This window comes from Carassius auratus, chromosome 32, assembly GCF_003368295.1.
Source record: "Carassius auratus strain Wakin chromosome 32, ASM336829v1, whole genome shotgun sequence".
Taxonomy (NCBI): domain Eukaryota; kingdom Metazoa; phylum Chordata; class Actinopteri; order Cypriniformes; family Cyprinidae; genus Carassius; species Carassius auratus.
In genome coordinates, this window is record NC_039274.1 from 28,951,000 (window position 1) to 28,977,312 (window position 26,313).

General features: G+C 35.8%; 1 protein-coding gene and 1 long non-coding RNA gene across 4 annotated transcripts in view; both read left to right on the plus strand.

The window, feature by feature from the left end:
- The first annotated feature begins 1,647 nt into the window (after window positions 1-1,647).
- On the plus strand, window positions 1,648-6,193 carry LOC113052023 (uncharacterized). Of its 2 annotated transcripts, none has more exons than XR_003276974.1 (4): window positions 1,648-2,103; window positions 4,457-4,638; window positions 4,928-5,017; window positions 5,202-6,193. It is a non-coding gene; the product is annotated as an uncharacterized LOC113052023 (long non-coding RNA). The 2 variants fall into 2 exon arrangements; XR_003276975.1 differs by lacking the exon at window positions 1,648-2,103 and adding an exon at window positions 2,721-2,779.
- A 1,140-nt stretch (window positions 6,194-7,333) lies between these two features.
- LOC113052024 (cGMP-inhibited 3',5'-cyclic phosphodiesterase B-like) overlaps window positions 7,334-26,313 on the plus strand; it is a 52,465-nt gene continuing 33,485 nt past the window's right edge. The window contains exon 1 of one of the 2 annotated variants that reach the window (XM_026216266.1): window positions 7,334-8,609. In XM_026216266.1, coding sequence (XP_026072051.1) covers window positions 7,716-8,609 — 894 coding nt within the window. In that variant the 5' untranslated portion in view covers window positions 7,334-7,715. The remainder of the gene's footprint in view (window positions 8,610-26,313) is intronic. The other variant, XM_026216267.1, reaches the window with a different exon arrangement.

Here is a 26,313-nt window from a genome sequence, read left to right on the forward strand (position 1 = left end):
GGGCTTTCATAGTTAATTAAACCTAAAACCATTACAAATAAACAAGTAAATAAATACCCAAATACATTTTATTTCAGCTAGTTGTAAAGGCAAAATAGAATATATATATATATATATATATATATATATATATATATATATATACACACACACACACACACACACACACACACACACACACATAGAATAATATTGGACTATTAGCCTAATTGTTATATATAATATATTTACATTAACTTTTTTTTGTTGAGAAAATGGATATAGATATTGAATGATAAGATTTTACATAAATTACATTTTACATATTTTAAATAAATATTACACTGTTAGAAAATCTGTAGAAAAATGGGAAAGATACTGGTAATTTTCTGCCAGGACACTATCCATTCATATACATTTGTGTATGTAATGTCATAGCCTCCTGCTGATCAGTTCCATACAAATGGGAAGATACATTATGATCCTCACACGAGAATGACTGATGATTTTATTAACTTGTCTATTCAACCACTTCACTTGTTCAGTTGGAATCATGGAAAAGCTCTTAAGATAGCCGTGGGGTTTGCAACACAGAAGTAAAGTAGCCTAAATGAGGTCAGTTTCAATGCATTATGGAACCAGCATTAGTCTACATCATTTGAGATTGAGAACTGAACTGAGATCATTCAAACCAGTTTTCCTGCCAAGTGCATGAATTGTTCTTGCTCTCCATATGGGATAAATATACATTTACATAAACTTTGATCTCTGGATTTTTTTTTACAAATGTGAGTCATTTTAAGACCATTAAACAAACCTTTCTTTGTGTTCAAGCTGTTAAGGAAAGACCACATCTTAGTTCAGAAAACAGCTTCTTTTTACCTAAAGAATTTGGCATCAGAGGGACTTTCCCTCTTTATAACCCTCTTATGTTTTTGTTTTTTGTTCTTCAGAAAGGGAAAAGGTGTTGACTGAACAAAGACAAAAGGATCATGAACCAGTTTTATTTTTTCTTTATATTTTTATACTTGTCTTTTAATCTGAAGATTAGTTAGATCAAGCAAATAATAGCTTCAGTATTATCACCAAATAAAGTCCTCGAGGTGTAAACTTCAATTAAAGGAATTCCCAAAAGGAATATGGTATGTACCCTATATATAAAATACTCTAATTATACTATATAACATTTTCCTAAATCTATTATTTGGCCAACACTTCACAGTAAGGTCCATTTTGTTAAGTTACTGCATCAGCCTACTTAGTAATCCTTTAATGTAAGTTAATAAAACAATTATTCATGTTAGCTTACAGTGCATTAGATAATGCTAACGGATACAGTTGGTATTTGGTGATTTTTTTTTTTGGTTGATTTTGCTTTTAGAACTGAAAGAATGAAAAGGTAGACTTGAGAAACTCATCCAAAATTAGATTAATGTAATAATGATGAGACAGTATGCAGTGTTACAAATAAAATACAGTAATATTAATGGGTTCCCTGACCAGCTAAGCCTCTGGATCCCAATCGTTGGTAAGAAACTGTTGATAACTCGGCCGTGACATAATGTCCATGTTAGTGACCTCTTGTGGTTCTGCATTTAAACCATAAGGGCCGCTTGAGTCGTTATTGCCAAAACGTAAGTCAGAATAATCAACTACACTGAAAAAAAGGAAAAGCAGTTTTACTGAATTTACTAAAAGGATACACTTACAATCTACTTAATAAATTTATGTTTAAGATGGAAACATAATTGTATTGTTTTAATTCTAAATGAAATTCAACATAATCATCAAAACATGATATAATCACTTTGCAAGAAAATGTTCAAATTGTTTCAGATGTCAAACAAATGGTGTTCATGTAAAATGATTTTTTTCTGCCGTTTGATTTATTTAATTAAAATAGGCCCCTGTCACACAATTACTTTGTATTTTCTTCTCAACTTAATTCCATTGTGTAGGCTATAATTAATTTAATTCATGTTTGTGAAATACGTCGTTTGCGCGGGAGCAACGCGCGCGAGAGCGTCTGCGCATGCGCTTTGAAATCCAGACCACACCAGGACCGTTGGTTTGGAAAGGACACATGAGGGTACTGACTGTCTTGTTTTCAGAGCTCGTTAAAAGGTAAGAATTTCAGTATCTATCGTATGATATATTATACAAATGCATTCATTGTCAGATTAAATGCAACAATAATGTTTTAAGATAACCCCACACGCTTTTAAATCGATGGTATATTTCGTCGAGTGTCGTCGCAGATTTTTTTTTTTTTTTTTTTTTTTTGGGTGGGTAACGTTAACGTTCAGGTTAATAAACCATGAATATTACTGGTAACACTAGTTTATCAAACTTCTACAATCCGATTAAACAATTTACAGATGGAAATCAAGTTCTCATCAGGTGAATAATAATAACATGGACTTTAGGATTTGTGTGGGGGAGGGATTCGTAGCCGTTGTCATATCACTGCAATGGGCAAAAGCGCTCGCTCGATGCTCTGTCAGTGCATGTCTTTGATTTACCGAAAGTGGTGGACAGTAAGGGAGTAGCTTTACATTTACTTAAGTACATTTTTCAAGTATCTGTACTTTACTGGAGTAGTTTTATTTTGAGTAACTTTAAAAATAAACTTTTAAATCGGATCGCGAATCGCACCAAACGATTCGTTTAGGAATTAGAATGATCCGATTGCAGCTGTTCTGGAGTCGACCACTCACTGATTCAAATGAACCGTTTAGTGTGAGTCTACAGAAGAACCGGGAGATCTTGTGAGCGCGCGTGCATCTTGATGTTGCTAAAAGTAAGTTGTTAATGTCGAAATTTAGGATAAATTGTTGTAACTGAAAATCATATTTAGGTCAAATTTGTCAGTTGTTTGGGAACTAAACCCGCTGTAAAGAGTGATCTGTTTAAGCCCACTGAAATGCTCGAGTGCAGACGATGCAGACACATCAATCAGCGTCTCTGTGCTTTAGGTAAAAAAAAAAAAAAAAAAAACATTAACGCAAATTAATAAAATAACTCATTTATTCAAATTCCACGCTGCCGTAATATTAACAGTTTTATTAAAATGCTACCATGTCCTATGTGACGTCTGTTTTTATATTGTTTATCAACAGTAACGTTATATTGTTTGGATTAACTAGACGAGTAGACTGACATGAATGTTTATTCATAACCGTACCGAAAATAAGTAAATATTGTTAGCTGATGCTAACTGTCTAGCTAACAAGCTTGCTGGTGCTAACTTGAGGTAATTTTTATAAATAATGTCCAAATATTTTTATTCAACCACACATATATATATATATATATATATATATATATATATATATATATATATATATATATATATATATATATATATATAGATTACATCTGGGGAGAAAAGAAAGGATGTGATGTTCAGAACATGGTAACTAACATTACAGTAATTATCAAAGAGGAAAAGAGAAGTACCCCATTTGGCCAGGGTTGTTTTTACACCACAGACAAGATTTGAGAAGGAAAAAATCATTATGAAAATATAATTATATTTTCCTTAAAATGTTCTTCCTAACTTCAGGCCTTATTATCATGTCATTTATAACTGTGATGTTCTGTAAAACAACAAGCTTTAAAATACTTTGTTCTTACTGGTGAAGATCAGATGGTCATCTCTGTTTTCTCTCAGGTAAATCACAGTGTAAGCTTCACAGTTAACATCACTCTCGTCAACGTAGTCCATATGAACAAAAATATATCTTGACTCCATATAGTGGTTATTTTGGAATAAATCTCAGGTATTTTGAGCAGTAGGATTCTAAAAAAAAAAAAAATGTGCTAATATAAAATTAAATTAATCTATATATCTTTCTCTATTAATCCATCTATCTTTCAGTACTTTTTTACTTAAATACATAAAAAATTGAGTACTTTTGTACTTTCACTTGAGTAAAATTGAAAAAGGAGTACTTTTACTGGAGTAATATTTTTTACTCAAGTACTTGATTTGTGTACTTCGTCCACCACTGGTTAAACATACAGTATGTTTTTAGTGCAGGGACCTATTTTATCAAGTAAACGAATACTCGATAGCCCGGCCCTCGCCCATAACTCACAAAAATCTCTCAGGCAGGTTTTTAGATTACAATATTAGGATTTCACATCTAAATTAATAAAATTTTTGTTGGCTAACTAACATGGTTGACACTTTGAGATGGATATCATAATTAATATAAATGACTGCTGCAATAAAGGTTATTTTATGGTATGCTATAAATTGTTTTTTAAAGTGAATGTTGGTTAATTTTCTAGTATTTACCATACATTTTGGAAAAAAATTAAAAAGTATTTTTTCCAAAAAGGTACATCTTAAAAGGGGGTAATATTATAAATAGCATTGTCTTTAATTTGGAAGCGTACAGTAAATTGTTACTTAAAATCATTAATTGTTGCTGTCATTTATGACTAATTTCTGCTCGTTCTCTCTTTACAGTGACATTTGCTGTACATTTGGAATTCCAAAGCCTGTTCAGACAAATTACGAGCTAAGTCAGTCCCCAACAAAGGCAGTTAGCCTTGTAGAAGTCGGTGAATTAACCGATGAATACTCCTTGGCTGACTATTTGATTGGACATGTGCAGATGGTAACGTTAAAGCGATTTTTCTGCTGCAAAGGTAAGGAATAAAAAAGTAAAAATAGCAGGTTAGCACACTATAATTTTTTTTGTTTGTTTGCATGTATTCACACTCTATTTTTTGTAATTGATGTTATTAGCATTACATTTCACATAATAAAATCAAGCTATTATCTTTATTATATTTTTCTAGACCACAACATATTTGCCATACACATACATTTTTAGGAACTTTTAGTGAATGAGACCCATTGTGCTCTTTTGTTTAATTGTGATTTGAGTAATGTCTTAAACTAACCTTTCTTTTTCTGCTTTGGCTTATTTTTAAGGATGACATTGATGCAGCTTGTGAACTTGCCATCAGAGGACTGTGTATCTATCTTAATGAGGACTCTAAAGATCTCATTCAGGAGTATGCGGTGAGTAGTTAGAGCTTAACTGATGGAATCTGTACTATGTTCAACAAGCAAAATATTAATACATCTAAAAAACATGGTTTCATCAAATATGCACACTGCAACCTAAATGTAAAAAATTATAATTTTATCCACTAGACATGTAGCATTAATTGTAATACATATTCATCTTTTTTTCTGTCTTTAGGACATGGAAGAAGATCTTTTACAGTGTGCGATTGAGAAGACTACCATGGGCATCTTCGTGATAAAGCACACTGCAGACTATGAAGCCCATGATGTAGGCATTGTGCTAGAGGGTGTAGCAGTGCTTCAGGACATCGACAGTGTGGATTTTGCAACTTCAATGTTTTTGGTCTAATTTATGCTCTTAACCTGCAGTACCCCACAAAGTTGCGTTTTACATATGAAATTTAGCAAAAACTCATCATGGACTTGGATGCGGGTGAATTCTCTATCAAGGCCCAAAATTTCAAATCTGAACTCCACCAGTGAGATGGACTGATTTTTGAATGACTACTGAGACTACAAACAATCAACCTCGGAAAATTTCAGCAGCCTTCATGCAAGACCACCGCAGAGGGTAAACCGTGATCTTGTTGTTTAGACTGTTCCCCTTTGCCTGCTCTCGTTTCTTTATCTTTTTTTTTTGTCTGAATTTGGCCCTTCTTTGGACTGGCTCAGAAGTTGATTGATTAGACAGCTGAATCTATGAAACATGGTTGAACTAGCATAAATAAGATACTTTGTTTATAGTTTAGGTAAGGGTCAGATACTGTATTTTCACATTGTTTTGTAATGTCTATATATAATTATCATTGAAACTAAAGCGTTTTTCTTGAAATAACATTTCCAGGTAGGGCTGCACGATATTGGGAAAAAATGACATTGCGATATTTTATTTTTCTGCGATATATATTGCGATATGAAATCTAATCTATTTTTTTCTTACAAACAAAAATTGGGTGAGCACACTTACATTCTCATTTTAAATGATGTAAACATCGACACCATCGTGTCAATTGATTAATATGTGCAAGGGAGAGAGAGCAAGACAGCGCTCGTGTTGTTTGAAGCTGGTGAGCTTGCGGCCGGGGCTCACTCTCTCTCTCCCTCTCTCTTTCTCTCTTGCATGCTCTCTCTCGTGCTCTCTCTCTCTCTCTCTCTCTCTCTCTCTCTCTCTCTCTGCCCTGTTAAACTGACAGGACTTAAAAACACATATAAAAGATAAACTTTCACTCTATGATGGTTAAGCTGTACAATTAATCTGAGAATCACATTCGTCAAGGGCCGGGGAGCAGCTGGCCCGTACAGTTAATGAATAACGAATCGACTACAACAGCCTACATCGCACATCCTGCGATGTGACTATCGTGCAGCCCTAGTTCCAGGTACTGGTGTTCATGGGTACAGTTTTAAGGTTTCTGAGAGAAATGAAATAAATTAGTGTTACAATGTTGTATTAGTTTTTAAACGCACAGTTACATGCAGTATAATGTTACTTATGTTTGTGATATTGTTTAAAAAAAAAAAAGAAATCTTGTAAAACTTATGAAGGTTTAAATATATTGTTGATCTACATGTTATGCATACAAAATGAACTGTGTTTGTTTTTATACTAGTCTAATTAAAACTGATATGTATTTTTATTAAATTTAATAATCAGAGAAGTTATTTATGCTATGCTTTTGAAAGCACAATGTTATTTAGACATGCCATTTAAATTACACATTGTTCAAATTGTTAAATAAAGGATTTACAAAAGTTTTGTGTTACATGAAATGAAACATGCGACAACAAACCATTGAAATGTATTAAAATTTAATTTTAGTGAAGTTATTAAAATTATGTTAAGATAACTTGATTTAATTGCACAGAATTAACATGATTGAAGCAGATATCTGAAATAAAAAAATAATGTTAAACTAGCATAACTGAATCATGTTAGTATAACTTGAAAAGACTATGTACACATTACTTTTTGAAATTGCATAGGATTAACACAACCGTATTATAATGAAACCACATAAATGCATAGGATACTTTGAACTCAAACTGAATGTGTGGAACCAATGTCCATAATTCGATTGAGTAAATCCAACAAATCTTTTTTTTCAGTGTATTTACCTGACTGATTAGTGACTTAGCTCAATCATATGCTACAACAGTGCGTATAAACAAATAATAAAGACAACTTATGTATACATAGCCTGCTACACACGACTCCAAAGTTTCACTCACTCACACACACACACACACACACGCACACACACACGCACACACACACACACACACACACACAGATAGCTTACATATATGCTGTGTTTTATTTCTGGTTATGTATTTTCTGCATATAGATATATTCTGCATTCTATAGTATTGTTCAAATACCGCATCAAGGAAAGAAAAAAATTACTAGAAATGAAAGATACAGACATAAATTGAAGGCGGCGCGGTTTGGCTGCGCGCGTCTGCCTCTCGCGCTCTAGTCATTGTTACAAATTGTCGCACCTAGACGGCGACATCGAGCTCGAGTCTGTTAAAAAACAACAACATTTCATCCTCTTTTCCTTCTGGCCAAAATGCCTGAGCACGTTTGAGTGACCATGGAGCGCGTTTGCCGTCATGTAGTAAAACGTTGACACACCGGAGGATTTGTCTCGGAGGCATGAAAGTTTAAAGAGCACCGGAGGAGGACAACATGGCTGTGCGGGAGGAAGGAGAGGTTTTGCACAGTAAATTCAGACAGCACGATGGTGTTGGTGGCAATGCGAACAGCGCGGAGAGCTTCAGGAACGGCTATGTGAAGAGCTGCGTCACTCCGTTAAAACAAGACCATCCGAGGGGCTTTTTGTTCAACGTTTGTAGGTTTTGCAATGAGGATATCCTCAAGTCCAAACTATTCCGCGGCTCGGCTCTGTACGTGGGAGCGCTGGCAGTCCTGGCGCTCTCCTGCTTCATTTCTTGGAGCTTTCAGAGTGAACACGGCGTCTCGGAGCTGCGGACTTTCCTCTTTGATTTCTCCCAGTCCATCAGTCCTTTATTCAGCATCGGCTGCGCGTATTTCTTCCTCACCCTTTACCTGAGGCGGACGAGGAGGGAAAGCAGCAGATGTTGGCTTTTGTCCTTGCCAGCATCATGCTACTTGGGGGATTTGATGGTCTTGCGCTTGTTGCAGTGGGGAGAGGAGCACCATCAGATGCAAATGATGGGCAGGTTGTTGTTTGTGCTGGGCTGCGTGGGTCTGCTCACTCTCATCCCCACTCTCAAACTCAAACACAGCGTCCTGATCCTGGTCTTCGCCAGCATGGTGTGGCTGCTGTCCTTCACCAGCCTCGGCTGTCTGTCTCCGTCCCTCAGGCCGGTGCTGGCGTGTACGGCGGGGGTCTCCGGCTCTCTGCTGGCGCTCTGTTTTGATCACTATTACCCACCGAGGGAGACGGCCGGCCGGATTCCTAACGCGGAGGAGAAAGTTCCCGTCATCAGACCCAGGAGAAGGTCCAGCTGTGTTTCTCTGGGAGAGACGTCCAGCAGCTATTATGGCAGTTGTAAGATGCCCCGCAGACCTTCTCTGCCCTGTATATCCAGAGAACAGGTATGGGGCTGTTCAGAAGTCCATAAACTCTAGTTGATATATAGGCCTACCAGCACATTTCTTATATGCACTATAAAACCCATCACAAATCATCATGCTCCTGATACACACCATCACACTCCTGACACTTCAAAAGACAACACACACTCATAAAAATATAGGTTCTTTATTTGCATTTTTCGTACCATGAAGAACTCTTTCTATTCAACAAAAAGTTTAAATTTAAAATGTTCTTCACATTAACAACAACAAAAAAAGTTCTTTTAAGAACACTTCACTTCAAAAATGATTCTTCTATGACATTGCTGCGAAAAGTAAACAACATTTTTTGAAACCTTTCATTTTTTAGAGTGTGCATCGCCATCCTAAACACACTCCTGATATCCCTTCACAATACACCAAAACAGCACACCCCTTATACAGCAATAAACCACAGGGTTCATAAGTGTGACAATATTAGTTTTTTTTACATTGTTGTTGGACCAGCTCTTAATATTGGGTCAGTTACCTGTTGCCTAGCTCTCAAATTTATTTGGATTTGATTGTTTCACTGTGATCGGATGAGAACTTTTCTTTATTTGCTAAACATTTCAGTCTAACGTTGTTTGGCATTTTAGAGTGAACGCAGTGCACATTTCAGGATGTTTCAAATGGATGAAAATTGTGTTTAGGATTAGTTACTTATGTGACATTTTGGGTTGTATACCCAAGCTGTTCCAGTAGTCTGATACAGTTTTATTTTTAAGATGAAGATGTGTCCAGTAAAATATATTTTGAAAAAGTTACATTTAAAATGTTTGTTTAGTAAGAATCGTAGTAATATTGCCTTTTCTCAGTACTACAGGAAAACTATACTTTTCATCCATAAGCACTTATTATGCTGGTCAGAAGGCTGTGTTCGTATTGAAGTGAAACAAAACATACATTATTAATCATTGATTCAAACACTTGAAAAGTGGGGCAGCACTTGTGCCGTAAATCGAGTATACAGAGTTTTAAATGTTTTCCTTTGATTGGCTCTTCTTTTGCATTCTAGTGTGAAGTAAAACGGTTAAACAAAAGTATTTGGTTTATGTTATGTGTGTGTTAGATAATGGAAAATCAGCAGACTGTTTGTTTAACTTTTTTAGACACATGCAATTTGTTATCTTTAAGTTGTATAAATATGGAAACTTTGTTAGTTCATTGAGTAGGATATGGTGCTTGCAGGTTTTTTTTTTTTTTTACGTCGAGCCCACATTGCCTAAAAAGTCAGTCTCAGCCAAGGGTAAAAGGTCATGTTTAAACACTAGATTCAAGGTCATCAAACATGTGAGGTAAAGTAAATCAACTGGAACACAGTGCTGGGTTTTCATTTAACCTGTCTTATTTCTGCACATACATAAAGGTATGTTTAAAGTAAAGCTGTATCCGAGCTTTGCATGTTTTTAAACTAATTTTAAAGAGTTTAGTTCCTTCTCTACTTCATCGCACATAAGGCCATTCACTTTGGGCTTCAAGTGATTTGAGTGAGCTTTGAATGAGTGAACTGTTCCAGTCACGCTCATGAATGGAGGTTTCAGTATGACCAGTTTCACACGTTATTTTGACCTGCAAGCACCTGTTCTTACTGAGCAGTAGCATCAGTTCTCCCTCACATGGGATCTGTAAGGCCACCTGGAAATAAAATATCAAATTAGAAAGGAAGTAAATGGAATTTTCTAAGTTTGCACTCCATCCTGTCCTTGTTTGAATTGCGGCAGCATATAATTCTAGCTCCTATCTTTTGTTGGTGCTAGTGGAGACAAATATATTCAAAATTGACTTTTGCATATGATGAGATGAGAGCTTTCAGAATGCATAGATAGGCGTGTCGCAATAATAAATATATTGTCTTATCGCACAATATGTGTACATGACCTCAATCATTTTGGTGACGCAATGTATTGCCCATTATATTTACATAAAAATTTATTTCACCATGTTTTTTGCATTCCACTTGCGCCTGTGTCTTTTTCTAATGGTGTAGATGGTGCTAGTGCAAATGTCAAAAATGCTTCAAAAAATTTGCTGCAGATATGACCTTGTTTAGGGATCTGTGCCTTTGTGCATACGGACCTCTGACTGCTAGGGATTGTGTTTATCAGCAATACTGTGCACCCTTAATTTACAGAGAAGATGGAAAAAATCTTCATACAAATTATTTGTGAATTTTTCTTTTTTTCTACTCGTTACTTTGCACTTTTTGTTACAAAATGTTTATTTTCTATTTATTCAAGTTTTTTAAGGTATCTCAAAAGTATCTTTTGATACTTAATTTCCATGATCTAAATATTCTTAAGGATTAAAAGTTTGTTGTCATTTGAAAGTGTGTTGGCCTTCTTGCATTATTATGCTTTTATATTATGATTATGTATTCAGTGGCATAAAATGGTCTTAAAATGACAATAATATTGTTTATCACAATATTTCTGGGGCAGTATATCATGCAGCAGAAAGTTACTATCTTGACAGGCCTATGCATAGATCTACAAATAAATTACAGTCATCAATCCATTAAATATTTACCCCTATTATTTTAATTCATCCTACTCTGTATAATGTTATGCAATAAAATTGTGTGCCCTCATCTCATCAAAAGGGAGCTGGAGAAGTGCACTTAGAAGTTGCACATTGCACATTTTGATTTAGATTTTTAGTGAAGGAAAATTGTTATACAATAAATTTTCAATAGGTGTGTTTGTGCAACTTTTATTTCTTTTTCTCAGTTTGAGTCATGAGCCCCTTTCACTCATTCGGTCTTAACTTGTAAATTACGGTTAAGAGATAAAGTTTGTGAATAGGGCCTTTTTGAAAAAAATGATAAATTCGTTACAGCAAAAATTCCGTTACCAATAAATTACCGGTAATGTGCTCTTGTGTGAATGCAGCACAAGATTACAAATATGAACATGTGTGAGTTCAGAACGTGCAGACTTAAGACATCTACTTTGGGCCAATCATAACATTCTGTCGCAGATGGCGCATTCCCTCTGTGCTGTGTACTTCGGTTTGAAGTCGTCTAATGCGATGTCAGTGGGCCAAAAGCAACTGCGCTAATGTGAACGTTCGACACAAAAATGAAAACATCAACAAAAACACTTGCTGCGTTTACCCGTACATGTTTACAAACACAACATAAGGACGCACAGCCGTTTAATGGTCATTTTCCATTAACGATGTCACAGAATTTACCTGTATTTTGAAACTGATGTGTGTTTCACAGGTGAAAAGACGGAACGTCGTTGTCATGTGAAAAGCGCAATTTTTTAATTTACCAGTAAAGTCGTTCCGATAATTTTACAGCAATTTATTGGCATTATTGTGTGAAAGGGAAATTATGAAATAACATGAAATTTTTATATTTTTATCATATATATATATTTACAAAACCTTTTCCTACATTTGTTTACATTCATGTACAGACCTTGAAAGAGTGAGAGTGTAAGCTTATTATCAGTTGTAAAAAAAAACAAAAAAACGTCATGGACAGTCTGAGGTAAACACAGGTTTGGCCTTCTTTATGTTTTACTGTTAAATTTGTTGCTGTGAGAAAATGATGTAGGCTACATTTATTTATTCTTATATGTTACTGGCACTATGTAGTTTTTCTCCTGTGGCCGGGTCTTATTGTGTGCGTGAATAATTGTATTTATTTTATTTACGTTCAGTGCTTTGTCTCATGTATGGTCTCATGACTTTTTCACTTGTACACGAGTGCGAAACGGCTCCAGTTCTCTCTTCAAGCCACCTGTGACTCATTGCATTTTCAGCCCAATGTTCGTCACAGCCTGAGCTGTGTTTAGAACTGATGGCAGGATTATGGCGCTTTAAAGATGGACCACTATATGAAGTAGCAAGGCTGTTTGAGATGTTTATGTTGTGTGGATCTTTAAATCAGTTGATAATCATAACAAAGCCCAGTCACATTTAACATAGCACATGGAGCGGTGATTATATTGTAGAGATGCTAGGGGCTGAGCAGCAAACAATGCCTCGTTCCTTCTTGTGTTTTTCTTGCATAGCTAACTTTAGAAGTGAAGTTGAGCTAAAAGAAATGCAGTTAGATGGAATTTGGTTTATTTTATACATTATCATATGTTTTAGAGTTAGAATTGAATTTAGCCCCTCGAGTTATGACCATAATATTTCAACAAAGTGTATGCGCGCACACACTCACACACAAAAAATATATACAAAAAGAAGCAGTTATTTGCAGATCAGATGAGGATGTGGAATCACTGATTGCAAAAAATCTGTTTTTGTTAAGGCCAAAAAGTACTGTTTTCGATATACTGAATCTTTAAGAAGTATGAATTAAATTGTGATACCCACTTTTCTAACTTACAGGCGTATGAGAAAAGAGACTATAAAATAGTCAGGAATGAATGAAGAAAAGGATTTTTAGTTTCAGATAACAAAAAGGATTCAGGTTTGTGATGAGCTTGATTTATTATTTTTATTTTTTTTATCTAAACAGACTTTGCATAATGCATTTCTATTTAAAATTCTATTTCCAAAATCAGTAAAAATACATAATTTGAATAAAATGTTTTATTTTTTTCTGTTTATGCATATTCAGACTTTTAGTCAAGAAACTTCTTCAATTTAATCACTTAAGGTAGCTAGAAAGTTAGAGCAGTAGCTAACAGAATGCAAATAAGTGTGCATGTTTTTATTTTAACATTTTTAAACTGACATTTTAAGATTTTTGATTTATTTAATGTGATCATTCTTATTTGTTTATCATTAAGGGTTAGGCAGCATTGTTTACAGAGCATGCATTGAAGATTGGACGTTTGTTTAGATCCATTTCGTGGAGTCTTCCCTATATTGTCAGACATCTAGTTCTACTGTGCTGAAAAAGGGCATGGTGAAGGAAGAGCTGAGCAACTGAAAACAATGCAGAAAGAATTGCACAGAGAAACCCAACATGACCAGCCAATTGTGTCGCATAATCCGGTTGCACTTTAATCACATTGTAAGCTGGTCAGTTACGTACATGTCGAAATACAGTTTTTAAAAATGCAGCAGTCAGCATAACAACCATAACGCTTAAGCCTTGAATTAATATGTGTGCACGTGGATCAACATCAAGCTAAAACCATCATGAGAAGCATCACTGGTGTGGTCAGTAATTGGTCACTTGTGGCACAGAGCAGCTGAGCTGGATATTTCCCTGTTGCCCATAGTAACATATGGGTGCTGCGTTCATGTTTTATCACTTTGTGATGAACTCAAGCTAGTTGGTGCCATGTAGTGTATCAAAGCACTTACTCCAACTACTGAATGCTAGTATGTATGTATGTATGTGTGTGTGTATATATATATTTATATATATATATATATATATATATATATATATATATATATATATATATATATATATATATATATATATTAGGGGTGTAACGATACGCGTATTCGTATTGAACCGTTCGGTACGACGCTTTCGGTTCGGTACGCGGTACGCATTATGTATACCGAACGGTTCGTTGGAGTATTTAATTATATTTGAAAAAAAAAAAAAAAAAAAGAGAGAGAGAAATATAATGATATGCGTTCAACAAGGTAGCCCAATAACCCAAACAACGTAACAGGCAACGCCCCTGACACTCCCGAAGAAGAAAAAAACACCATCTTATATGTTTATGTTAGGCTACTCAGCAGGCGCTCGCTCACTCAGTACGCGCTGAAGGCTCGTTGCAAAATAGCCAATGCGTTTAACAGACTAGAAATGAGAAGATCCTCCAATAACCAACAGGTCTGGTGTTTGGGTGCACTTTGGATTCCCTTTAAGCTATAATGGTGATGGCAAGAGAGTGGTGGATAAAAAAACAACGGTATGTCGCATCTGCAACATGACAGGGTACACCAGCGGGAATACAAAAAAAAAAAAAAAACACCAGCGGGAATATCTGGGATATATGCGTCAGTACTATCTGGGAAAAGACGAAAAAAAAGGAGAAACATGCACGCAGCAAACTATCCCTGCAGCATTTAGAAACTATATCTTACAGGGAATCCAACCCAAACACCAGACCTGTTGGTTATTTTAGGATCTTATATTTCTGGTCTGTTAAATGCATTCGACATTTTGCAACGAGCCTTCAGCGCGTGCTGAGTGAGCGAGCGCCTTAGGGGCCGTTCACATATCGTGCCTAAAAACGCATGGAAAACGCTAAGCGCGTCTTTCTCCTCCTTTCCAAAGCGCTCGGGCAGAAGCGCTCATGAGGCGTCTGTCTTTGCTAAGCAACAATGACGTGCTCTCTCCATGAGACGCGGAAATTTCAGCGAAGGATAAATGGATTTGCAGCTCTAAAAATCGCTTGCAGTAGCTCTGCTACTAAATTTATTTCAAAATTGCAATCCATATACAACTATGATCAGCTGTTCCTTCATCTTGGCTGAGCTCTCAACGTTGTTACGGGAAAGGATGAAGCTGATTGGTTGGTTCTTGTCACATGACCCGCGGTGCGCTTGCGGCATTCTGAAAAGTTGAGATGTTTTTACATTTTGCTGTATCTAAAACGTATCGAACCGAACCGAACCGAACCGTGACATCAGTGTATCGTATCGAACCGAACCGTGAATTTTGTGAACCGTTACACCCCTAATATATATATATATATATATATATATATATATATATATATATATATATATATATATATACATACACACACACACACACACACACACGTGCACACAACGCAATGTTTAATGAGGAAGTCATTTGTTTTAATAATCAAGATTTGTCAACATTTCTGAACAAGCAATTGATTACGTAATAGAGATATGTATCAAATTTTCCTTTTGCTAATGCTTTTATCATGGTATACGGTATTAAAATTTAGTTTAAAATCAGTGGTCATAATACACTATAACAGGTTAAATTACTTTTTTTCGGCTAACAAAAATAACTGAACATTTAAATACAATAAAGCAATACAGAAAAACGGGAGAGCTACAGTTACTTCACTACATTACAATCAAATCTAATTTAATCTTTACAAACTATATATCGTTGGAAAGGTCTAAGACTCCCAAATATCTATTTTACCAATGTTTTTTGTTAAAAAATTATGTAGGAAAAGTAATAATTAATTTATGACAAGAATGCACCCTCAAAAATCTAAATTAGACAGAAGTTTTGACCTTTTGTTAAAAAAAAATGACTTCCTCGTTGCCTTTTTCTCTATCACATTTTAGAAATCATCAGAAGTTATATATCACTTGAAAACATAAAACTTCTAAATTCATCCTTTAAAACCTATTTTAAAATCAAACATTGCATTACCATGTAAATGGTACATCAATATCATGTTACAAAATGTTTTCAGTCATGAATTATACAAATTTAGGTTTGTATCATGCACATTCAAGTCTATCTTCAAAAACGTGAGTGACCGTTAAGGGGTTAAACATGTTTTAGAAAGTAGTGCAGTTGATTTATTTATGGGGCTTCCAGTGTAAGGGATGCAATTTTTGCAGTTTCGCGCCATCTGCTGTCAGAGAGTACATAACATAGGTAATGTATAATTATATATATATATATATATATATATATATATATATATATATATATATATATATATATATATATATATATATATATATATATAAAATTTAGATGTAAAATTAGATATAAAATGTAATTGTTGTGTGAGTTCCTTTTGCAAAATTAAATGTAATCTCATGAACGGGGCTGACCTTTGTGGGTAAAAGGGTACTGCAGTTAGTATTAAAGTCAAAAGGAATGTTTACATGCTTATTGATGACATATGTTTACATATTTTTATCATAAAAAAAAATTATATATATATAATTTTTTTTTTTTGTAGAAAACATTGTGTAATTTAGTTTTTTTGTTGCTATCAGAATGGAATGTAGCTTGGTCATTTGCTTTTCGTGGCTCATGCTGATATGGAAGCTGTAAAGTTGGCAGTTGTTATTTGTCTCTGGGGTGTTTTGCCATATGGGATCATAGAGAGTTTTGGGTATTTTGTGATATTCGTGACCTTATGAAAGGGATGAGAATGAGAACATTCACTACTTGGCTCATAGCTATGTTCAGTTTTGCCAGCTTCTGGGAGGTTTAATATATTTTGTTTAGGTAAGGTTTCAGCGAATCTTTTTCAACACAATAAGTGAAGGCCCAGAAGGTTTAGATGTACATAAGGAATGCTGAAGTTGTAAAAAGGTTCAAATGCTTTCACACGGGCCTGCATCTTTCACACTCCACTAACTGACCAGTGTTTATTTGATGAAATACAGTTTGTTTAACATTTACTGCTGATTGTGACACTGCTCCATTATAGTGCACTCTGCTGAGAAACTGCTGGTCATGCTTACGCTGTTGTTGTATTGAAATTGGAGTATTTTATATTCAAATGATTGCAATGGTATGAATGAAATATCTTTCTTTATTGTGAAATCTGAATTAATTAGATTTCTAAAGACTTCATAAAATGTGATGTACATTGTAAGATTCCTTGTACCTACAACAAAGATTATTAGAGTTTATATTACAAGAAAGCACTATTCCAGTCTTTCTACTCCAAAATTTCAAATTTTATTAATTGTATTACAGTGTCTTTGGAATTATTTGTGTGAAAATATATTTACACTGTTTACACACACACACACACACACACACATAAATAAATGGTAAATTGTGCTCAGTGATTTGCTGGATGAATTGACAACATATGAATGGCATGTGATTGTGTGTGAATGCAGTGCCAGAGTGAGGCCATGTGTACTATTTCCCTGATCACTTTTGCGAATGAGATGCCTGATTGTGGGAGATGTCCTGGACGGGGAATCCCCTGCAACGCATGTGGCACATTTGGAATGCACTCCATATTATGCATTTATGAAAGAACAGTGAGACTGACAATTCATAATTCATTGGACTTGATGAGAGGGATTTACATTCTACCGCTGCTGAGGTGTCATTGAGGTGAAAGTGCGTGTGGCATTGCTTTATGTAAGCTACTCAAAATAAGAAAGCAATCGCATAAGTGCATAATTTCTTTATGTATAAACTCCTGTTTAATATAACTATTTGAATATTATATATGAATGTTTGTTTACCTTTAGCAAAGTTGCTTCACCCATTAGTTGTTAACTTTAATATATTGAAATATTCTCTTCTGCTGAATGTGGCGCTAGTGTGTTTGTCTGTAAATAAATGCAGAGGTGGTCCTCTTCAGTCAGAGCTGGGCTGAAGAATTTTGGAATTTTGGAATAAGCAGTAGCATTTGCAGTCACTCGTCAATGTAAAGTGTGTGTGTGTGTGTGTGTGTTTTATGAATAAAGCCTGTGTGGTATTACATGGCCTTCTGCAATGGTGTGTGCAACAATGTTGTGCCACAGTCTTAATGTCTCATTGAGACTTTGAAACACCAGCTGTTACTGTGCTTTACTGTAATAATACAGAGGACTTAAAATAGTAAGAGACCGAGGCTGTCACACAGATAGCATGGTGTTATTGTAAGGACAGTCAGTCGTATTGTCATTTTCTAATTTTTTAATCTTGTCAAATTATCAAATTGTTCAAAAATATTTTTTAAATTAATATAAACAGACAGAATTTATTTTTTCTTCTTTTTTTTCCATGTTGTATCCCTTTTTGTAAGTACACACAAAAAATCAGAGTGCAACAAGCAATTTATTTATTTTTGTAATTAAAGAAAAGTCTTTTAGTTATTAAAAAACATTACCAGCCATATACACAGTTGTATTTGTAGGTATATAGTGGCGAGTAATGCCTCTAAGCAACCCTTAAATATAAAGCAAAGAGAGCGGGAGAGAGAAAAGGTGTGTGTGTGTGTGTGTGAGACGGTTGAACAGTGGAGTGGAGCTCCTCTCAGCTGTCACGTTCTCCTGCACTAATGCCATGTGGAATGATATAACATTGACGTCACTAAGTGGTGACGTATGAAAGTATGTCTACAGAAAAAAAAGGCCAAGTTTTACTTCTTGCCATGTACAATTTACTGACTGCCTCCTCAACGGCATGATCAGAATAGAGCACACTCCGATAATGCTGAGCGCTCGGAGACGTGACAAACCGCTGTGTGTGTGTGTGTGTGTGTTCTCTGATAGTTTCAATTTTCATATTTTGTTTTCTTTAGATGAACATTACAGCTTGAAAAACAATGACAGCAATACGTTTCAAAAATGTAGTTTGTAGTCATATATGAAAAAGACGAAGTGATGTGAAGCAGGGTGTGAATCTCGGAGAATGCCTTTTAAAACAAGTGAAAAGAAATTGAGGAGGCTTGGCCGTATTATGTGTGAGATGAAGTGTGTGATCTATTTCCATTATTGGAGTGCGAGTGAGGTTTTGGTCTCATTCTCTGAATGGACTGGAATGAGTGTGTGTGTGTGTGTGTGTGTGTGTGTGTGTGTGTGTCTATGTTGGAAAGAAGAGGATAATCTTGAAATGAGGAATTTAAAACTATTCACAGATTTTAGGATTTAGTTATATTTTCGGGTTGCTGTTTTTGAGTGACTGCATTCCTTTTGCAGCATGTATAAGTCGGTGGTTATGTGTGTTATATCTGTTAACACTGGTTGTGCAAATCCTCTCCCTGACCCATGTCACAAATATAAAATGAGCAGCAGGAGCTAGACGACGGTGAGGAATGATCTCTACACTGTCCTCTTTACTGGAAGTTACTCTAATTTAATGAGAACGGATTATTATTATTTTTGTTATGAAATTAACAAAAATTAAAGCTTTTTATAAGGAACTTTCGAATTATGTTTATTATGATTAATGATTCTTAATAACATTTTTTGTTGAAATGAAAATGAACTAATATTGTTCAACTATTTGAAAATGTTTCCTGTAGATTTCCAGTGCGTTCACAATGGAATGGTGTTTGATTGTCTAATAACGTGTTCGGCTGGTTTGAATGTGAAATGTGCTCTTCATTGAGAGGAGCAGTAAATGTGTTCTGTTGTGCCAGGAGCTGTGCCAAGCTGGAATATTTCAAAGGTTCACGCTTTCAGTTGCATTCTTTGCATCTCTCTCAGGTCGTAAGTTGTCTGTTGCATTTTAAGGTAGACACAAAGAACCGTAACATAAAACCAGCTGTTCCTCTCTGTTACGTCCCGAAAACCCCTCTTATTTTTTTCCCCCTCAAGATCCTAACCGCACCTGTGGTGTGAGCAGTTCCTGTCGCATGCAGGAGTTCTCCAGGTTAAGGAGGAAAGGGTTAACACAGCAGACTGCAGACTGAAACAGGATGCAGCGAGTGTATTGTCAGCCTGCTGGTGTGTGAGTGCAAACAGATGAGGAACTGCTGGAGCGGCTACTCCAAAACTCGGTTACCTTGGAAACCGTTTGCGTCATGATCGCCAGCAATTAGCTTGCAGCTCTTTAGTTTTTCATGCTGGCTGAGCCGAGCTGAGCAGCGGCTGTTTAAAGCGCTTTAGTGTTGCTGCTAGTCAGGTTTACCAACGCGGTGTGTTACTTTTTATGAAATACATTTTCATGTGATTGATTTTTGATCATACATTTTCTTTTCTTTTCTTTTTGCAGTAGTTTTTTTTTTCTTCTTGTTCCTTCTTTGACCACGTTTGTGCATGGTTCTTTTTAACTTATGTCTAATTCAGCTCCAGTGGCTGTATTTTGTCCCACTAGTGCAGCAGTGGTTCCTTTAATACGTTACGTGATTGACATGATTAACACTGATAAAGCTTATTCATTTATCACAGGAGGGATTTTTTGTTCCTCATTTCCTCAGCTTCTTAACTGCCCTTTCTCACTCTTTCTCCACAGCGGTTTATGTGTGTGTGTGTGTGTGTGTGTGCGTGGGCTCTCACTTATCGTGTCCATGCAGTTCTTTGTGTCTCCATGTTTTGGGGACATTAATGGAAACAGTTGAGAGATAAGTTGCTTTTCCTGGATGTGTTGAAGTGACTGGTTCACACCTTGCTTTAGTGGACGGGGTCAAAAACAGACTTGGAGACCCATGGGTCAAAACGGGGGGCGTCTGGCACACCTCCCCTTTTTATATTAGCCTCACACTCAGCACATCTCATTGGTTTTTAAGTAGGCCCAGGGATTTTCTGCATGGCTTATCAGGAAAGGTTTATTGCACCATAAGGTTCCCAGACACTCATTTAAGGTGGCCTAGTAGCTCTTAAGTCCACAAGGAGCTTGTTGATACTTGTATGTGTCCAGCATTTGAAAAAGCTGTTTGTTCACTTGGCCGGCTGCGGGGGGATGAACACATGGTCAGGTCTTGTGGGTCGCATGGAGAGTTGCTGAGCTCGGGAAACCTGTGTTCAATTTACCTAAGGATTGTGATTGTAGCTTGGCTTTGGCTCTTTGGTTTCCATGACAAGAGAATGAAAGCCATACAAGATTTCTTTCTTCCTTTCTTTTAATTATTTTTTTTTAATACACGTGGTGGTGTTACACAGTTTATATTTGAGAGCTTTATAAAAAAATATTTTAAATACACAAATCTGTAAAAAATAAATCTAAATCAGTGTTTCCTGATTTTTAAAGCTTTATTTTATTTTATTTTTTCAAATAATACTGTAATTTCCAAGATAAAATACAGGTATTTTATAGCCTTTTGTGTGTGTGTGTGTTTTGGGAGAATTAGTCAGTGAAGGCATGGAAAAATAAGCTAAATCAATTCAGCCCAATTGGAATTTTAAATAAAAAAATTTATAAAATAGAGCTTTTTGAGGAAGCATTAAATTATTGTGATAATACATTATGCCACTGAAACACAAATATCTTAAAAGCGTTTTCCTTTTTTTTTCTCTCATTCTTTCTTACTTTAACCATCTGTCTCGCTCTCTCTCTCTCTCTCTCTCTCTCACTCTGTTTCTGTCTTATTTGAAAAGCGTGTCAGCACTGCTGCTTTTACACCATAAGACTGTTGCTAGGTGACTGCTGACGTCATTGGTGGCTTCAGAGGAAGGTCTGTGTGTTTAGCTGCTGAGAGCGAACCCCACTGAAAGAGGGCAAAACTACGAAACGCTGAACTCTTGGAAGAACTGACCCAAATATTCCAAACATTTCCTTTTCTATTAAAAGTTTGCACTGTGAAAATGTAATGCTAATAAAATGTAGCCGTTCCACCGGCCCCCTCCCCCTCCCGCTGTTTTCAGCTTTAGCTATGATGACGTCAGTCGCATTTCACAGGAGGGGAAAGTCAATCATTCGTGGCTTCAGTGGTGGCGTCTCACCCCCTCTTGTATGAGCCTTGTCCTGGAGTTTCTTGACTTTATGCTGTGCAGGAAGTCCTTCTTTTAAACCGATGAAATGTTTAATGGTAGATGGCATTTTACTTGCCTTTTTATATCATTTATTTTGCAGGTGTGCTCTGATACTGTGATGGTTTTTTTAAATGTTTTTTTTGGTCTTTAAGTATGTTTCATATAAAAAATTTTTAAGTAATTATAATTTTTTCCATGAAAACTGACTAAACTATTCAGGGACTGCTATACTTTAATAAAAATAATGTAAGTTTACTCTTGAAATGAATTTTACAATTAAAGTGTGTTTGTGTACGGTGCTGGTTTTGATAGCAAATCAAATATAAAAAAAATACATATTGTAATATATAATAAAATATATAAACAACATATGGTAATAATTATTCAAATGCTAGATTTTGGTGTTTTAATATCTCTTCTTAAGAACACTTTAACTACTTTTTAATTTACATTTAGTAAATGTCTTACAGGTCTGGCCACATAGTTACACATTGACGTTCTTATTGGCACATGACAAAAATTTCCTCAAGGTTAAAGACTGTTATAGAAAAACAACATCGTAAATGTAAGTAATGAGGCGTAAAAGTACTGTCTGTTAAACCGTGAGAGGTGTGTGTCTGTGTATGTCTCTTTTGGGCTTTGTGTGCTTGCTCGTGTGTGTGTGTGTTATGAATGACGTGAGCTGTCATGAGAGATTAGAAGGCCACTCCACCATGTGGCTTAATGAAGAGTGTGATAGGCGTCTGTGGGAATCACGTGGCCATTAGCACAGAAGACTTGTTACTTTAGTGAGCTCTCACACAGGCACACGGTGGTGGCGCTGCGCTAGATTAAATCAGAACCGTGGCCCACCCAAACTGCCACGTGTGACGCACACACAGTTCCCCACCAGGTTAATGAATAGAGGCCTCTAAGAAAAGACAAGTGAGCTTTGATTGTTGATTGTAGTTTTTTTCTCAAAAGACGTCAGAGAGAAATATAACAGTGCTTTAAGAGAAAGGAAAAAATTCAAATTGCATACAGTTTGCGTACAGTATATATACCACATACTGTATGTTCATAAATTACATTTAATTCTAGGGTATATTAACTGGTTGCTTATTAGCATGCATATTACTAGAATATTAGCCATTTATTAGTACTAATTAAGCACGTTAATGCCTTATTCTACATGACTTTATTCTACATTCATAATCCTACCCAATTCTTAAATTTAACAACTACCTTTCTAACTATTAATAAGCAGCAAATTAGGTATTTATTGAGGGAAAATTCATTGTTAAAAATGAATAAGTGTTCCCTGTTCTAAAGTGTTAACACACACACACACACGTATATATATATATATATATATATATATATATATATATATATATATATATATATATATATATATATATATATATATATATATATATATATAATATTTGTTTGTAGATGTAGAAAAATATACACAGCATGGATTATATAGTAAGCCTGTTTCTGCCATGGAATAAGGTAATTGTGACTTTTTATTAACAATTCTTAATTTTTTTTTTGTTCTTGCAATTCAGATGTCTTAATTTTGCCTTTCTTTTCTTTGAATTCTGTGTATATATCTCACATTTATGACCTTTTTCTTAGAATTCTGAGTTTACATCTCACTGTTTTGATTTCCCCCCACTGAATTCTGAGTTTGCATCTCACAATTCAGTTTTTTTTTTTTTTTTTTTTTCAAGGATTAATTTTTTTTATTGCAACTTTGTCTCACAATTACAAGCTTATGTCCCACAATTCAGAGTTTTCCTAATGGAACAGCTGAGAGTTATAAACTTTTTTTTTTCTCTGATATCTCTGATCATATCTCACAATTCTTTATCTTGCAGTTTGAAGAGAAAAAGTCTGAAATGTGAATTAAAAGGTCGCAGTTACCTTTTAAATTTTTTTATCCCATGGCAGCAACAAGATTCTATACTAGGATGATTTTCTCCATTTTTTTAAAACGTTGTATCCCATTTTTGAAGTGCTTTTAAGAGGGAGTGGTGTAATGCTCCTCTTGGTTCATGCCCAGAGATTGAGTACAGCAGCTGCAGGGCTCCCACAGTGCTGTGCAGCAGGGATGATACAAGAGCACGGTAAAGCCTTTCTCAGCTCCACACAGACAGGCGCTTGTGGAGAGTTAAAGTTCCCTGGCTCGGCCCAGTGCCTGACCCCCCAGAAACCTGATGACAGCAAACATGGCCCTGTGTACACACAGGAAGGGATGTATGACCAGAAGCCCTATCACAATCTCTGTAACAGCCCATATCATGTTCGCTCTCGGCATCACGGCACGGAGTACAAAAGGAGCTCAGGGCTCTGATGGGCACCTGTATCCTTGATGACAGGCCGCTGAGGTAAAATCTGCTTAGGGATGCCATGGATGTGAGCTTGACGTTACTCAGTTACATGTTCAGTGAACATAGGCAGAGGAACCTTTATGAATCATTAAGACAATGTAATTAAAGGGGGAAAATTAGTGTGATTCACCTTAGCCCTCTGGCCGTTCAAGATGTAGACTAGCTTGTTTCTGGAATAAGAACAAAATTGGATAAACGTATTGTATCACCAGTGGATCCTCTGCAGTGAATGGGCACTGTCACAATGACAGTTCAAGTTCAATTCATTTGACTCCAGTCCAACAGTTACCACCTTGTGAAAAGATGTGTGTTTGTAAGAAACAAATCCATCAGTAAGATTAATTATTTGGATTATTGTGAAATTTTCTTTTTTAATCAGCCGTTTTGTCTCATTCTGACGGTACCCATTCACTGCAGAGGATCCATTGGTGAGCAAGTGATACAATGCTAAATTTCTCCAAAACTGTTCTGATGTACAAACAAACTCATCTTGAATGGCCTGAGGGTGAGTACACATAATGTCTCAGTAAAATTCAAACGCATTTTAAAAACGGACTTCAAGCAAAAATGGAAATCCACAGCTGGCCCAAGTGGAACATGATCTCACCTGTTTATGTTTCAAGTGAAGATTGTGATGATATTACCCTTCGATCAGATCTAGAGTAGGATAGTAGGATCAAAACATCTTGCAGTGGTTGTTTCAGAATGTTACTGATATTCTAAAGACCTGAATGTGGCAGACCTTTGATTGATGCTGGCTCAGACTTTAGGACAAGGAGCGAGGAGGAGCATGATTATTCACTGTTTCAGCATAATCCTCTCCGGGCCCATTTATTATTTTTGGGGATGTTCTTGCTCCCTATAACTCATTAGTCAGCCGTGCACTGTGTTTGTGCTGTTTTTCTTTTCCCTAAAAGTGATTGGAGAGTCTGTATCGTGATAACAGTTTTAAAGCCCCTTGGGGATCAAGTGGAAAGTATTCTTTTTGCATTCCTCACATGCCTTGCTCTTTTCGAGATGCTGTTTGGTTAGTGCAAATTGACACCACATGTCGAAGGTAACTACACTGAGGCATGATAATAGCTCATTTGTGTTTGTTTTTCTATGGGCAAATAAAAAAGATTATTTACTGTCTGCTAATTGTGAGACAGTATCCACAAATGTTTGCTTAGGGAAAACTCAATTCCATTGGGGTTTTGGCACATAAAAACATTACATGTTTTACGAAAGCAAAAACAGCCCATGCAATATTTACAATATATAGCAGGAATAAAATATTTGTATTATTTTTAATCATAACAATTAGTAAATAGCTATTATATTTTAATAGTTTAAATGTGTCTAAATATGCCTCATCAGATTCCAGGTTTTGTTTCTCTGTCAGTTAATTGCTTTTGTTTTGTTTTTGGAAACACATTAAGGAACTGGAAAACTGCTAATTTGCCCAGAGAGTCAACCTAAGGGCCTTTCTCACCACTTTAGTTCCAGAACTAAATGTAGAGTAATAAAGTACTGGTACGATTTTGTGCGTACTATTTCCCAGTACCATTTAAAGAGTTGCATTCGCATCGACTGTGTGTACTAGAAACGTGACGTAAGCCGGTCGATTGTGATGTCATTTGTGCACGGCGTTCAACAACGAAAAAACAAAGAACAACATTAACAACAAGCTGTGTTTTTGTTGTCTCTCGCGGGTTTCACAATAATAGACATGAAATGTCAACGTATACGTAAAGCAATTGAAAGAATGGAAATGAGGATTAAGAATCTCCAACGACAACTGGCAGTGCTACATTTGCTACAATTGCACGCTCTACAGCATTCGTACAATTATTGCTGTTCATCATACTTGTGAAATAAGTTGACACAATGTTTACAGTATGTTCCACAGCATTTCAAATTATGGTGGGTTAGGGCATTTTCGAGCACATCTGGCCAATCAATGTTTACTTACGTCACGGATAGTACCAGTTGTGCTGGTTAGACACTGCTCCGGAGTAGGAGATAATTTCGTTCTTGAAAAAAGCAATCCAGTACTAAAATCGCACCTAGTT